Source organism: Anoplopoma fimbria, chromosome 13 (assembly GCF_027596085.1).
Source record: "Anoplopoma fimbria isolate UVic2021 breed Golden Eagle Sablefish chromosome 13, Afim_UVic_2022, whole genome shotgun sequence".
NCBI classification, from domain to species: domain Eukaryota; kingdom Metazoa; phylum Chordata; class Actinopteri; order Perciformes; family Anoplopomatidae; genus Anoplopoma; species Anoplopoma fimbria.
In genome coordinates this window covers 23,974,860-23,989,422 of record NC_072461.1, presented here as the reverse complement: position 1 = coordinate 23,989,422, position 14,563 = coordinate 23,974,860, and the positions used below count along the sequence as shown (strand labels likewise).

General features: G+C 39.8%; 1 protein-coding gene across 1 annotated transcript in view; it reads left to right on the top strand.

Annotated features, from left to right (window-relative positions):
• The window catches only part of kremen1 (kringle containing transmembrane protein 1), a 57,687-nt gene that overhangs the window by 30,380 nt on the left and 12,744 nt on the right, over window positions 1-14,563 (top strand). The window contains exon 3 of the mRNA XM_054610180.1: window positions 657-748. Within this exon, the coding sequence (XP_054466155.1) occupies window positions 657-748 (92 nt within the window). The remainder of the gene's footprint in view (window positions 1-656; window positions 749-14,563) is intronic.

Here is a 14,563-nt window from a genome sequence, read left to right as displayed (position 1 = left end):
GGAGCACAAATAGTAATGGTCGTCTGTTAATCGCTTTGACTATAAACTGTCAGACAATAGTGGAAAATGTCCTTTATGATTTCCCTCAGCCCAAGGTGACCTCTTCACATGTCTTTGTATGTTTTACGACCAAAAGTCCAACGCCATAAAAGATTCAGTTTACCATCACATAAGACAAAGAACAGCATGAAATACTTTCAAGAAGCTGGAAGAATTTAGAGATCAACAGCAGATCCAACATTAGAGGGGAGACTGTTCCAATGTGGGTGCTAAGACAGCAAAAGTTGCTTTTGGTTTTACGTTTGGCATGTGGTATAGACAACTGTTTTTTGGTTGGAAGATCTAAGTGGACTCTCTGCGGTGTAAGGAGTTAGTAGCTCAGAGATGTAGGCAGGGGCTTGGCCACAGAGTGCCTTATAAGTGATTAAAATAATCGTAAAACCAACCCTGATCTTAACTGGCAGTAAATACAGCATTGCTCCTGGATTTTGCACAAGCTGAAGACGCGCCACGGCATTTCGGCTATGGCAAGAGAAAAGGGGCATTGCAAAAGTCAAGACAGAATGATACGTTTTGGGTTGTTTCCTTTCTGGAGAAAGTTTTAAAAAAGCTGAATACTTGGGTAATAACTAACTTTTACCCCTCTATGTCTGCAGGAATCCTGATGGGGACGTTCAGCCGTGGTGCTACATTGCAGATCATGAAGACGGGATCTACTGGAGATACTGCGACATCCCTACATGCCAGAGTAAGGGCCTGTTTCTTTAGGTCTCTCATCTCTTTATTCTGCCCTTCCATGCCCATGGGACCGTATCATGGGCCCGCGGACCAGCCTCTTTCATTGCTATGCTCATATTCCGCCTGCCTTGAATAGTTTTTATAGACTGTTTGGCTTGTTCACTGCTATTATCATCTAAAAAATGTCTCTAATTGCCTCCCGTCACCCCTCCTCCTGCCATGCCCGAACCTGCCCTTACTTTAATGCGAGCTGTCAATCACTGCCTCTGTATGTGTGTGTTTTTGTATGTGTGTTTGTAGGTTTCCCCTCTGGCTTTGTAGCTTGTGTTGACACGTTTTTTGGGGATTTATTTGAAAGTTCCGTTCACTCGTGGGTGAGAGAGTGTCCACGTCCAGTAATTCCAGGATGAATGTGTGAGATTTTGTGCTTCTGTCTTCTCTACCTGTTTGGCAAACATTTACAAAGAGCTGCCTGTCTTAAATCCCATTACTTTCATTCCCTGCACCTTTTTTAACCGCTGCTGTTGAAAGCCGACTCAGGTGAATCAACCTACTCTGTTTTTGATGCCAAAAACAAAATCGGAATTCCTGCAGAGGAGGTTCAGATATAGCGTTTTGCTGCGAGCATTTTTCAAATTATCTGTCACACATGCTGATATTTCCAAGGCAACGTAATGTTATATCAACAATTCTTCACTTTGCATGGCAGATCAGGTCAGAAGTATCGTTGCATACTTTATGTAACTAAAAGTATCCGGTGACTGAACACAATTTAAAAAGATAAATGAAGGTGGTTGCTGAACTTTAGCCAAGCAGGAAGGAAACTAAAACCAAAATAAAGATTTAATTTACTTAATCAAACGTGAATTACAGGTTACGATCTTAAACCCCCGTCCTTATCTATCTACAATTGTATTTCTTTACAGGCACTTTTTTTTGTCCTCTGTTATATCTCCGCCCGACCATTGCATTTTTTAAAATTTTAACAGTGTAGGAATTTTGTTATAATACAACAGATGAAAGCCTCCCTTTAAAGCCTAAAAGAAAGATGCAGCATGTGTTTGACTTTTGCTATCAGACAGTGGAGGAGCAAAGCTGAGACTTGGCGATGTTGTGACTTTTTACCACCAGGCCTGAAGAACCTCCCAACCCCTCTAGCCATCTCACCATTTTCCTGTTTAAGTAGCATGCTTTTTTGCCGCTGTTTGAATGGCTCGCGTGTTCATGTGTATAGGAGCTTGTGTGTATATCCCATTAGACTTTTGACTGACCTATTTCAGACAACTATCCATTTAGCTTATTTTTTCTTGGCCGATATCCCCGAACCTTTGTGGTTTGGGAGGAAAGAGGAGAGCAGCCCACGACGTCTCTGTGCGGAGTCGGGCTCGTCCCTTATCTGTGGTGAAAATTAGGCCAGCTTTTGTTCCAGATGGGTTTGCCATGTGCTGATTCAGCCTTGTTTTTGTCAAGGATCCAGTGCTGTGCAGCGTGTAACTCATCCCTGCGACATGTGGCCCATTTACTAACAGCCCAGAGAGTTTTGGCCGTATCAAATGCAAGTCTTACATGAGCGTTCCTCTTTCTGTGTGGGCGTTTAAAGTCCGGTGCCCCGTAATTTAAGAAAAGGAGATGAGGTTTGCTGTTGGCCGGGCATCCAGTGTCGTGAAAACATGCCTGCTCAGTGGAGACGGTTTCTCCCTGCAGGGGTATCGGGGAAACTTCCAGACACGGACTCTCAGTCTCATCTATTGTGAAACGACAATCGCCACGTGGTGCCTCACCTTCCGGCTGTGCCCGCTCTCAAATCTGCGGATGTTTGAAAGCTTCAGCTGCCAAAAAAGTGTTCTCAGTGTCAGTGTTCTCTGGCTGGCTACAAAGGGTTGAAAAACACAGCGGTGTGCCAGAGAAAGGGCAACAGCGCTCTTTGTTTTCATTTCGTCTGGCTTTTGTTTTGTCTGTGACTTCGTCTTGTCTACTTTTTTCTTTCATTTTTTTTGCCTACGTTTGATGTCGCGTGGTCGGTAGTTGGTGGCCACTCGCTGAGGCACCTGGAGCCTGTCAGCGGTCGGTCTGTTATCCAGCTGGGTTCCCTGTCATCTGGGGTCATGCCACCCTGGTGAGGGTGACACACCCTGCTGGAGTGCGCAATGCCAGGCAGGTCACATGAGGCCGGGAACACATAGTTGGACAGGGTGGATTGTGAGGTTGGTCACAACATTTGTTGATCCTAGTAATCCCTCATGGGAGCAGTTATCATGTGGTGTAATTATCTAAACACTTCAAAAAGGAGCGCTGTCAAAGCACATCGGCTACTGTACAAATTGAAATTTCCACGGTGGGTCACGGTGGACGCTGGTTTAGAGGCCCATCTCGTTTCCAGACCACCAAATGCTCAGCGAAGCGTGACCTTTTTTTGTGTGAAATTCTGTTTCCTCTGTGCTGTAGGTCAGCTTTGCACTGATTTATTTACATCAAACATAAGTCTGTAAAGCAGAGAAGGATTCTTATGAGGTGTGGAGGAGTTATTGGTTGAGCCTCTGGCCAAACTAGTAAGTTCAAAGAGGTAAAACTCCAGCAACACTTGCAGTATACGGAACAATTTTATTGTATTTCAACTTGTGGCCTGCATCAGGGTCGGAAAATCCCCTCTCTGATTCTACAAAACAGTAGGTTCACAAGATATAAAATAGAGTTAGTTAGTTTTACACAAGTTCAGAAGTCAGACGGTTCCCTGATGGGTTTTCTAGTTAATTGAGTTACATTACATTACATTACATTACATTACATTACAGTCGTTTAGCAGACGCTTTTATCCAAAGCGACTTACAATAAGTGTATTCAACATAGGTATGCAAGAGAACTACTAGTCACCAGAAGTCATACGTGCATCTCCTTTCTTAAGCAAGCAACAAGAGCAAAAGTATAGTGCAGAAACAAACTAATACAAATACAATAAGTGCAACAAACTAATACGAATGCAATAAGTGCTACGAGGAAGGCTCAGGGTAGTACTTAGTTGAAGCAAGTATCCTCTAAAATTAGCTCAATTTTAAAGTACATTTTACTCGCTAGTCATAAAACATCCATTCATATAACTGATTGACAAGCTAACAAAGGATTTGCTGTTGAGATTTTAAAGAGAGTACTGTTACAGAATGAAGCAATACAGTGTTAAAACCTTTCGTTCCAAATTTCAGGCATAGCTGTAATTTGGTAACTTAACCGTTGGCAATGTGATGGTTCCTGTTGAGCGTTTCCTGTTATCAGAGCGTTCAATACTGGAAGGATATTATATTTTGGTGTGGCTCCTTCAAGCTGACGAGCCTTTGCTTCACGGTATGCCTCGGTTGGATTTGATTGACGCAGAGTGAAACTGTCAGGGTGAAGGCCTGGAGCGTTTGCCAAGACAAAGACGCTTTGATCTGAACGCCGGGAGCTCATCTCTGAACAGCATACTGTAAAACCGAGAAAAACTTGTTCAACTGTCTTTTTCTGCAGAAAAGAGACTTGCGGCAGCTGTGAGGCTTTCCATTATTGGGACAATGCCTTTTAGAAACGCATTTAAACTCCCACATCTTCCACCTTTGCATCATTTTTTTATGGCTTTAAAGCAAGATCACAACAGGAAAAAGAACATCTCATGTTCTTTTTTAACTTTTACATGACAAGATGCTGATATTTTTTACTTTCTGTTATGCCAATAATGTCTGTGCAATTAAGATCTAATTCACTTTATAACATATCAATCAATAAATGTATTCAGACCAGTGGTGAAATGTAAAAAAGTACCTTTACTCTCTTTTGAGGTACTTTTACTTTACTTGAGTAGATCCATTTTATACTTAATACTTCTACTCCACTACATTTGGGAGCCAAATATAGTACTTTTACTCCACTAGATTTATTTGACAGCTTTAATTACTAGTTACTTTGCAGAACTAGATTAGCAATACAAAGTATCATTAAATTAAAAGATAATTATATTCTATTATAGGTTAAGCTATCCACCCCACCTTTGACAGCTGCCACATTAAAGTGATATCAATAAATAATTATAATCAATTTATATAACAAATGAATGTGAAAAATATACATATATAAATAGAATGAGCAATAGAATGAGTACTTTTATATTAAAGCTACTACCAGGAACTTTCATTTTGTGTTGATTTTGGCAGTCCCTGTGGAAAAAGTGGTAATGTTTCCGAGCACCAGAGTCCCTTTAACAAAAACCTGTTTCATAACCAGTTAAAAAGTTAATCTCAGTAACTTTAAGTAAGAATTTGAATGCAGGACTTTTCTTAAAACAGAGAGTATCTTCAAACATTAGTATTGGTACTTTGACTTAAGTACAAAAATCACTGATTTAGATATAATGAAGATAGGAAGGTAAGTAATATATCTTCTATTAATAGAGTGTGATAAACTTTATGTGTGAAATAAAAACAGTAGGTTTTTATTTCACACAACATTATTATTATTATAATACCTGATGTGTTGGGTGTTTAGTCTCATTATCTGTAAATCAATTCCCGAAAGTACTTTGTGGTATTTTAAGGTCTGTCTTTGTTATAAAGCCGTCAATGTGTTAGCACCTGAACTTTTACGAGACTTGATGACTTGAATATTGCACTAACAGTAGGCTATACTTTAATCTATTTGAACAATTGAGGGAGCATCGGATTAACCTTGTCTGTCACCATGGAACAATAGTCTCAGTACCATAGGCACCACATCCATCTGGCAAGCTAAGCAGCCACACCTTGAAGACATTAGAACAAAGTAGTTATGTGTTTGGCGCAAGGTTTTATTGCTGAACGCTGAAGAAAAATATGCAGTGATGAGATATTGCTTTCATTAAGGGTGATTTATGAAGCCGCTAAATGGCACTTTGAAGTTGTGAGACACTTGAAAAGAAAGCCATCTTGAACGAATATGACCAGCTAATCATGCCCACGTTGTTTATGCTCGACTTTTTGGGAAAAACTGAGCTGTCAATGGGTCTCTGGTTTACAGGTTGTTGCTTACTCAGCCTTGTTTCCTGTAAATGTCCATCTTCTTTGTTCAAGTACAAGCTGTTAAATTTACATTTTTATGAATAAAAAAAAAAAAAATACCACCACTTCTTCGCAGTGTGGAAATTATATCAGGGTAAAGTATGAACACTTGAAACAGAAACCTCTCAAAACATACGAGTTAGCAGGGCTGTTAATGATTATTTCCTTTATTGGTTTGATATTTCTCTGGATGGACCGTCAGTCGGTTGGTACTGACTGTAATGATACCCTGACTTCCAGTGCCACCATTAGGTTTGGATATATGTATCCACAAAAATTAAACTGATTGCCATGAAATTTGGTGCCAACATCATTCATGGTCCCCAGAGGAGGAATCCCAATTTGATCCCCTGAGCTTTCTTCTACCAATTGGTCACAGTTATCACTCATCCAGCTAAATTCCTCGACATCCACTGGATGTATGGAAGTTCGCAGCCACTAAATTTATCTCCAGAGACATATTCTTGGTATTTATTCTTGGTAAAATACTTGAATTGTTAATTGATTGTCAGGTGATTTATGGTTTTTACAATATGGTCCTTAGAGGATGAATCCCATTGGGATCCCCTGAGTTTTATTCGTCCAGCTTGTCAAGTTATCACTTCTTCAGTGAAGTTCTTCAACATCTACTGGATTTATGGAAGTTCACAGACACTACATTTATGTAATATTCTTGGCATTTATTCTTGATAAATTACTTGAATTATTAATCGATTGTCAAGTGATTAATGGTTTCTGCAATAGGCCAAGACCATGTTAGCCGAGTCCAGATCAGTTCCAAGGCAATGCATAGTGGCAAGAAGGGGTCTAAGAGGTGTAAGACCAGACATAAGCAGACCAAAATCAGTCAATGTTCAAGAACAAAATGGAAAATAAGCAAGTCATGGCTTGTAAAAAATATTGACCCACTAAAAGATGTTGAGTTGTACCTGTCTTCGCATCCAAAATAAGTGAACGTGCATTAGGTTGAGGGGGTAAAAAACATCTTAATGGAATTTCTAAAAGGCAGGAAAAGTGAAACGGCTGAATGAATGCCTGGGACAGAAGAACAATGTAGAGTCAAAATAAGCAAGAGGTCGGGACAAGCTGAACATGTCGGACATGTGGTCTGGAAACCGAGACCAGACTGGAGGACCACAGCCCTGCCTCGTGGCTGTTGTGGTAGCCTCAAACAGGGATGCCTTAAGGTTCTGTTATTGCAGTATTTACTCACTCAACTGTCATTGTGTTCAGATTGTGTTCAGAGGCAGAATATTTCCCCTAGGTGGTCTTGTACCAGCTTTCACCACAGTCAACGCTCCCAACCAGCATACTGAGGCAGGTTCAGGCATCACTGAGTCGAGAAGGGTGTGTGTGTGTTTGTTCCTAGACTTCTGACAGGGTGAAAACCGGTCAGAGATTTAGACCTTCAAGGTGATGACATCAAAAGTGAACAATTGCTTGCCTTTTAAAAAAGCGGCTGCTGTGGGTTCAAATTATAAAGAATAAGGTTTGGGGTGAGGTTAGGTCATGTTGTTCTGATGGTTAAGTGTGTTGTTGTTTTTCACACACGTTTAAAAAATGGAAAAGAAAGTTTAGAACAACTTGTTAAAACTCAAAGACATATTTCTAACAGATCCAATAGAAAAAAACCAAAACCTATCTTGCGGCTCTCCATAAAAAAACTATGTTCATAAAGAGATAATGAAAAAATATGTGTGTGCACTCGCATGCAACCAGTGTCACACAGCTCCAGGCTTGTTTACATAAAGAAATTACCCGGCAAGAATATTTCCTTCCAACCAAATTAATTACTATACAATTTTTCTATAAATGTATGGTAGTGAATTCATACTTTTAACTTAAAAGCTGTGCACTCATGCACTGGAAGTTTTTGTCTTAATTATTTTACATTATGAAGTTAACTTTCTGCTCACATTAGACTTGTTAACCATCCACATACTGGCTTTACTACAGTTTGACTTCTTTGAAAATGAATCTTAATTATGCATATGTGTCAGTATTGTGTGTCATCTTTCACCTTTATTAGGCCTGTCCTTACTTGGCCGAGATTGCTGGGGAGCTTTGAACACACCCATTGTTATTTTGCTCTGACCTCTGACCTCCTCATAGCGCTCCAACCACACCTGCCCTTAGGGGGAAATACCTGCCTGCAGTGATGTGAGGAAACTCTCAGACAGAAATTAGAGAGTAGAAACTCTCACAAAAACAAGCCGCAGGACGTCTGGTAGATTCAATCTCTCAGCCTCTCTCTCTCTCTCTCCCCGGCTCCTTCCTTCTCTCAACGTGGCTGGGGTTGAATCAGCCAGGGCCATTAGGGAATTAAAGGTATTGATTACGAGGCAAGCCTGTTGTGGAGACTGTTTGCTAATGAGAACAAGTAGATGGCCATTGTTTAGTGCTTGTCTTGGGAAAGAGGAGGAGATGAATAGCGGGTCACCCAATACAGCCCTCAGGAATGCAGGCTCACAGCCAAATTTAGACCAGCATGGTTCTGAGCAGGTGCAATAAATGTCATTTTATTATTGGATATTGTTCAGCCAGTGTAAATCAGGCTCACAGTGTATGATGTGTGTTTTGTGCCCTTCTGCCTGTTTTTATGGAAATTTCTTAGCATATTTAATATGTTTTTTAATTGTGGAAGGTAAGACCGTAATAAAACGACCTTTACAGCCATGATAGCAGCTCTGTGAGGCTGTTATTAGGAACTGCAGTGCTTTGAGCTAAATGATAGCAACAGCATGCTAGCATGATCACAGTGACAATGCTAACATGCAGATCTTTAGCGGTTATAATGTTTACAATGTGTTCAGCATCTAGAGTTTAGCATGAGAGCATTTTGCTGTCCTGGTGGGGATATGAATGTGTGTACCAATATTCATGACAATCCATTTATTAGTTTTTGAGATAATTCAATTAAAATGACAAATATTATTCTGCTTGTGGCGTGAGATGAAAAGTAAAGGGATCATTAGACTTCATCTTCCTGTCACCATGAATATCTGTACCAAATTTAATTGGAATCTATCCAGTATACAAAATTGAGATATTACTGTCTGCAGCAAAGTAGTAGATTGACCATAGACTGTGTATCATAAGTACATGCAGTCACCGTGATGTAACTCATTTGTTTGTCGACTGCTGTTTTAAAGCCACAAATTCTGCATTTTGGCCACCACCATCTTGGTTTTTTGGGATCGCTATCTTGGCTTTTTGAAGCTAGAAATAACACGAGAAGGTGGAGCTGTACATTTAAAGTACAGCTGAACATTGAACATTTTTAGGTGACCAAAAAACATTATAATTAACTTTCATGAATTTAAAACATACTGTGAAAAGGGTTAAAGTTGAAAGACAAAAACACAACTCCCACTCCATGCAACTCCAAGGTAGCAACATGTCAATCACAAGGTAGCAATGCCCTAAAGCATACCTTGTTTTATGTACTATTTTACTCTGAGTGAGACCATAATTGAAGAAGGATTGAAACTAGTGATTGATACCATAAACTAAAATGAGGGGGGGAAAAAAGCAGGTGAGAAGAAGGTTCTTTTTCCCATAGATTTATGGTCAAAATAGGATAAATGTGTTGATGAATGATCTTCCAGTAGATATAGTTTATGCAATTGCTGTCCAATGGACAATTCTCATGTTAGCTAGAGGACATTCCAAAATGCACAAACATTATCGTTGTTCACCTTTAATCTCAACATCAATATCTGTTGGGTAGACTGCAATAACATTTGCTGACCACATTCATGCTCTCCAGAGGATAAATCTTTTTGGGATATCTGATTGAATCACTCCATTAATAGTTGTCTTGTGCTACTCTCAAACCAAAATGTCAACTCTGCTCACAAGATTCAGAATGTAATATACGGAGCACATTATTTCTCCCCCTTTAATAAGGTCTTTTGATTAATGATAATGACTGCATGCCTTTTTCTCTGCTCCATCCCCAAAACAAAAAGTTACATCTTGTTAAGTTTTGTTTTTTACGGTTGATTAGGCTCGAGAAAAAAAATCAGCATGCTATTGGTCATTACTTAAATTGTCATTACAGGTGTTTTAAGCAGTTATTCGTTTATTACCTACCCTCTTAATTGTTTCAATTGGAACAATACTTTTTTTTTTTTGCTTTGGATTGTTCTGTCTCTGTGTCATTTTTCATCAAGGTAGTTTTATGTTGAATGATGCACTTTTTACATAGAGGTGCAACTAAATCAACAATTTAAAAGTTAAGTGCTAATTTGAATTTGAAGAAAAAAAACAATCAGACTGAATGTTAGTTTTTCAATTCGCACTGATTAGAAAACATCGTGTCACATTCGAGGGACTTTTCAAGCTGCTCCTTTCATTGTAACACATTTTCTATATCCTTTTTTTTGCACATTCCTGAGGACTTTTCCACCGTCAATGACATCCAGATAACCAGGACAACCTGCCACAGCAGACAAACAAGAAGTCGATCTCTTTGGAAGTGAATGATGATAAATGGAAGTTTAACCCGCTGCGCGTATCTTTCGCCCGGGGTGGTCACGACGTGTCTGCTCGTCTTTTCATGTCTTCGGTATCAAGTCCCCTGGGACGCCTCGGGACACAGACTATTTGGTTTGTCAGTGATGCAGTGTCGCGGCCATTTTTCATCTCTTTCCCTTCATTGTTCGGCCCAGACTCTGAGGAGGCACTAATTATTCATTTTAAGCTCCGGCTCTTCCCTCTAATTAGATGGTTAGTTACTCTCCCAGGGCCCCCGGCTGGAGCATTGATCTCCCTCCATCTCAATCTGGTTGGACACAGCCCCCACCACACACACACACACACACACACAGAAATATTGAAAAAAGGACATACAGATACAGTAAAAATGCACGTGATATACAAGAAAGGCTGTCTCTCTCTCTCTCACACACACTCACAGCCCGGCCGCGTGTTTTGAACATCCCACTTGGAAAGTCAGTCTGCTGGAGACAAATACTTCTCTCATTCTGTCCAATAATAAGCTCCTTATTGTCCAACTGAAAACTGTTCCCATTTACAGGCTGGATAATTTATGATCTCCATAGAAAAGCAAAGCATGAACCCCAACAGAAACACATAATAGCAACTCCCACCTCCTCACAAACAATTCAGAGTTTCCAGAAACGCTGGTCCCCGGGGGAGTTAGTGGCATATTTCTCCGTTTCTCATGTGTTCTGGCAGGGCTGCGGTGCAGTCGACAGGGCTAATCACAGGCCAGATGAAACGCAGCAGCTGTATTTGTTTATGTATTGAATATACTGTACTACAAAAGGGGTAATAAATGGAGCCGAGACACAATGAAAGAGATGGAACGTGATGGTGAAGGAGGAAAAAAAAAACATCACATAAACACCGATTTACTGTGATAAGTGTTGTTTGTTTCCTTGATTTGTTGCACTTAGCGTTCCTTGGAAAGCAGTGTATGTTCCAAGTGTTGTGTGTTTGTGTGTGTGAGTGTGCATCTGATCTGGCGGTGCATTAATGGGTCAGAGTTTTTCCAAAAGCTTCAACATGCCTGTGTTTTAAAATACATCAATCCTTTTAGCACTGTGCTCTTTTGACCTCAGGGCTCCAACATCCCCTCTCTAGGGTGAAAGCACTAATGACTTTTTGTCCCTTTTACAGTGTAATTGGATGTTAATGAAGCAGCGGTGTTGCTTAAGGGACGATTTTGGCCGCAAAGAATATTAAGGTTTATTTTTTCCAGTGTTTGCTTATAAAAATTCTGTTTGAATTCTCTCATGCATCTATCAGAGATACTTATCAGAGATTGATCTCTATACTGTAAATACAATTTACTTTCTATTAACTTATAAGTGATATCGAAACTAAATCTCTCAGATGTCAAACTGAATGTGAGAAAATAATCCATGAAAGAGATCTCTGTCTACAATAAAAGCTTCTAGTGTAATGCGGCATGAGAATAATTAATTTTTACTGTTTATGAGTTCACAAAGACGTCAGAAGACAAAGCACGTGATATTGGACAAAAATGTAAACACTGAAAGATGAGGTAACACTTTAGCAGCTAGCTGCACTGGGATCAGTGTATGATTCTCTGCATAAGGGTGAGGACGTTTTCCTTATTAGTTTGATGTCTCAAACCTCTCAGCAGCCTAAATGTAGTTCATATGAAATCACGACTGCAAATGCATTTCCTTATTGTAGTGCTTTGTCTATAAAATGTCAGAAAAGTGGAAAATAATGCCCCTTAAAATTTCTCTCAATTTCTTTTTTTATTCGGCCATCACCCCAAAACTTAAAGATATTCAACTAACTGTCACACATGACAAAGAAAACCTTTACATTAACTTTATTTATTCAGGGATGTTACAGAGGAATCCTCACTTTTTCATATTCACAGTATAGATGGCAGTTAATGTTTCTCTCAATCGGTTATTTGAGTTATCTTTGCCTCTCATCTATATGAAATGAATCACGAAAAGGAGAAGTTGTTTTTTTTCACTATGACTGTGATCATTCATGATGAAAAGCCCAAGCTAACCGTCACCAACACAATGAAGTTGTCATCACAGTGGTGGTAAAGTTTATGATCAGTCAGCCCTCCTTTTAAACTGACCTTTCATGCTCCCACATCCTGAATTCATCAGGCCGTAACTGAGCGCCTATTCAGTGTTCAAACACACAACTAAATAAAACAAAATCACCTGCTGACAAGAATCGTTTTTTACCTGCAAAAATGATGAATATGAATTAACTTAGATGTATGTAGGTGAAGGAAGAAAAGAGGGAAGGAAGGAAGAAGTTTAGAGACTTTGTTCAGCCAAATGGTCAGACATGTGACTCGAGTTATTCGCTCCAAGTCTCAAGCAAGTCTCTTCTTTTCTGGGTGAGGTCAAGTCGAGTTCATAGTTAATAAGTCAAGTCCCAAGTCAAGTTACTCCACCAGCAGTCTCACCTGTAATATCTGGTCTTTATAAAGAGAAAAGACAATGTACTTGTACCTTTTTTGGTTTTGGACGGTGTGTTTGGCTAACCGCTAACAGCTAACAGAACTACCAGCACACACTGCTGAACCAACAGTTTGCTGAGTTTAATTCATTTTTGGGTAAAATTGTATTAAGCGTCTTATAATGACGACTTCGAGCCGATTGCTTTCATACATCGCCGCATGTTTTGAGTTTGTATGAAGTGTGTTTGACTGTATGCGTCTTTACAGCCCATTGGTTGTATTCATCCTATCAAACATACAGCAGTGGTTGTTATGGACCCACTGGTTGAGATATGCACGTTTTTTTTTAATATCAGTGTAGAGATAGAACCTTAAACACTTTGTTTTCAATAGCTTACATTGAGGATTATAGAAAAAGCCAAAGTCTTCAAGTGGTAATATATATTTTTTTTTTTAAAAACACATATATTATGAATTTGACCACATATTCAATTGTTTTTCAACAAATTTCAGTTTTTTTGCGAAAAAAAACTATTAATGTTTAATACGCTGCCCTAATTCTGGTGCTTTATTAAATGTTTTTTCCAAGCTCTCAGGCCTTTGTATCTACATTTGTTTAGTGTCATCATGGCTTCCCTTGTAGATTATAGGATAAGGACCGACTGTGAAAATAGCTTTTCTAGTGAAATCCTCCAGTGTTTCAACTGTGATTATAAAGCAGAGGCTTTAATGGTTCATCGCTCCTTCAGGCTGCATATTCTCTCTCTGTGTGTGTGTCTTACCTCATCTTTTAAGTGGAAATATGTGGCACACTGTGCTGGGTGGATACAGGCAAGAAGAGTCTGGCTTTTCAGAGGAAATCTATTCTGAAAAGAGAGCCACATTAAAGTCCCATTTAAAAGAAAAACATTTCTCTAATTTATTTCTTGGATTTTATTTTTACTCTTTACCCTCGAGATGTCATAGAAATTTATAACCGTAATTACGTCTCCTTTAAAGCCCTGTTTGTTACATCCCTCTCCTCTTCCTCTGTCTCTGATGTGTTTTGGGTCGGCGCTGTTGTTGTGTCTGCTGCGTCAACAGAGGTGTCTCGTTTTCCCTCCTAGACGGACACCCGTGAACTTTTGTTGTTTCGCCTGCTGCCTCCTGTCTGCTTTGCGCTGTGATGCATTGTGGGAAGGCTAACTAACTGCTCTTTTTTTTTTCTTTTTCTGCCTGGTTTGTGATGAATCTGGCTGCAGTCAAGCCTTGTTTAGTTCTCTGTGTCTGTTTTTTTTTTTTTCCCACTCCCCTCCCGCTGTGATCTCCTGAGGTCTGGTCTTGGCTGACTGGAGCATTTATGCACCTTGTGTTTCCTCCATTTCTCCCCTCTGGCTTGTTAAAGTCTAAATTCCACCGACAGCTTTGAAGTGTGTTGAATGTGTTTGTGTGTTGTTCTTTTCTTTCTTTTATTGTACTCGGAGATATTTGCACTTGTTGCGCCTGCAAAGCAGATGTTTTTAAGGAAAAACAACGCTTTGCTCTGGAGTTTTCAAACAATTATGCACAGATTTATTTATCCTTTTTGATAAACACTGCATGCAGAGAAGGTGCAGTGCAGAGGCTGCCGCTCTCTTCGTCTCCAGTTCCATAAAAACCTGGGGTGCTCTGGTGTGATACGATCCCACCACCTGCTGCTCTCCAGCCAGCACTTCACAGCCCCTGGGACGAGAAGAGGACAAAGACTGATCAATTGATTGTAGCCTGCAATCTTCCTGTCAAAGCAAAAAAAAATGAAAAAGGAGCACTGCTGCCTTTAATCTTCCTGTTGAGCCCCGCAGTGGCATTTTCTCCT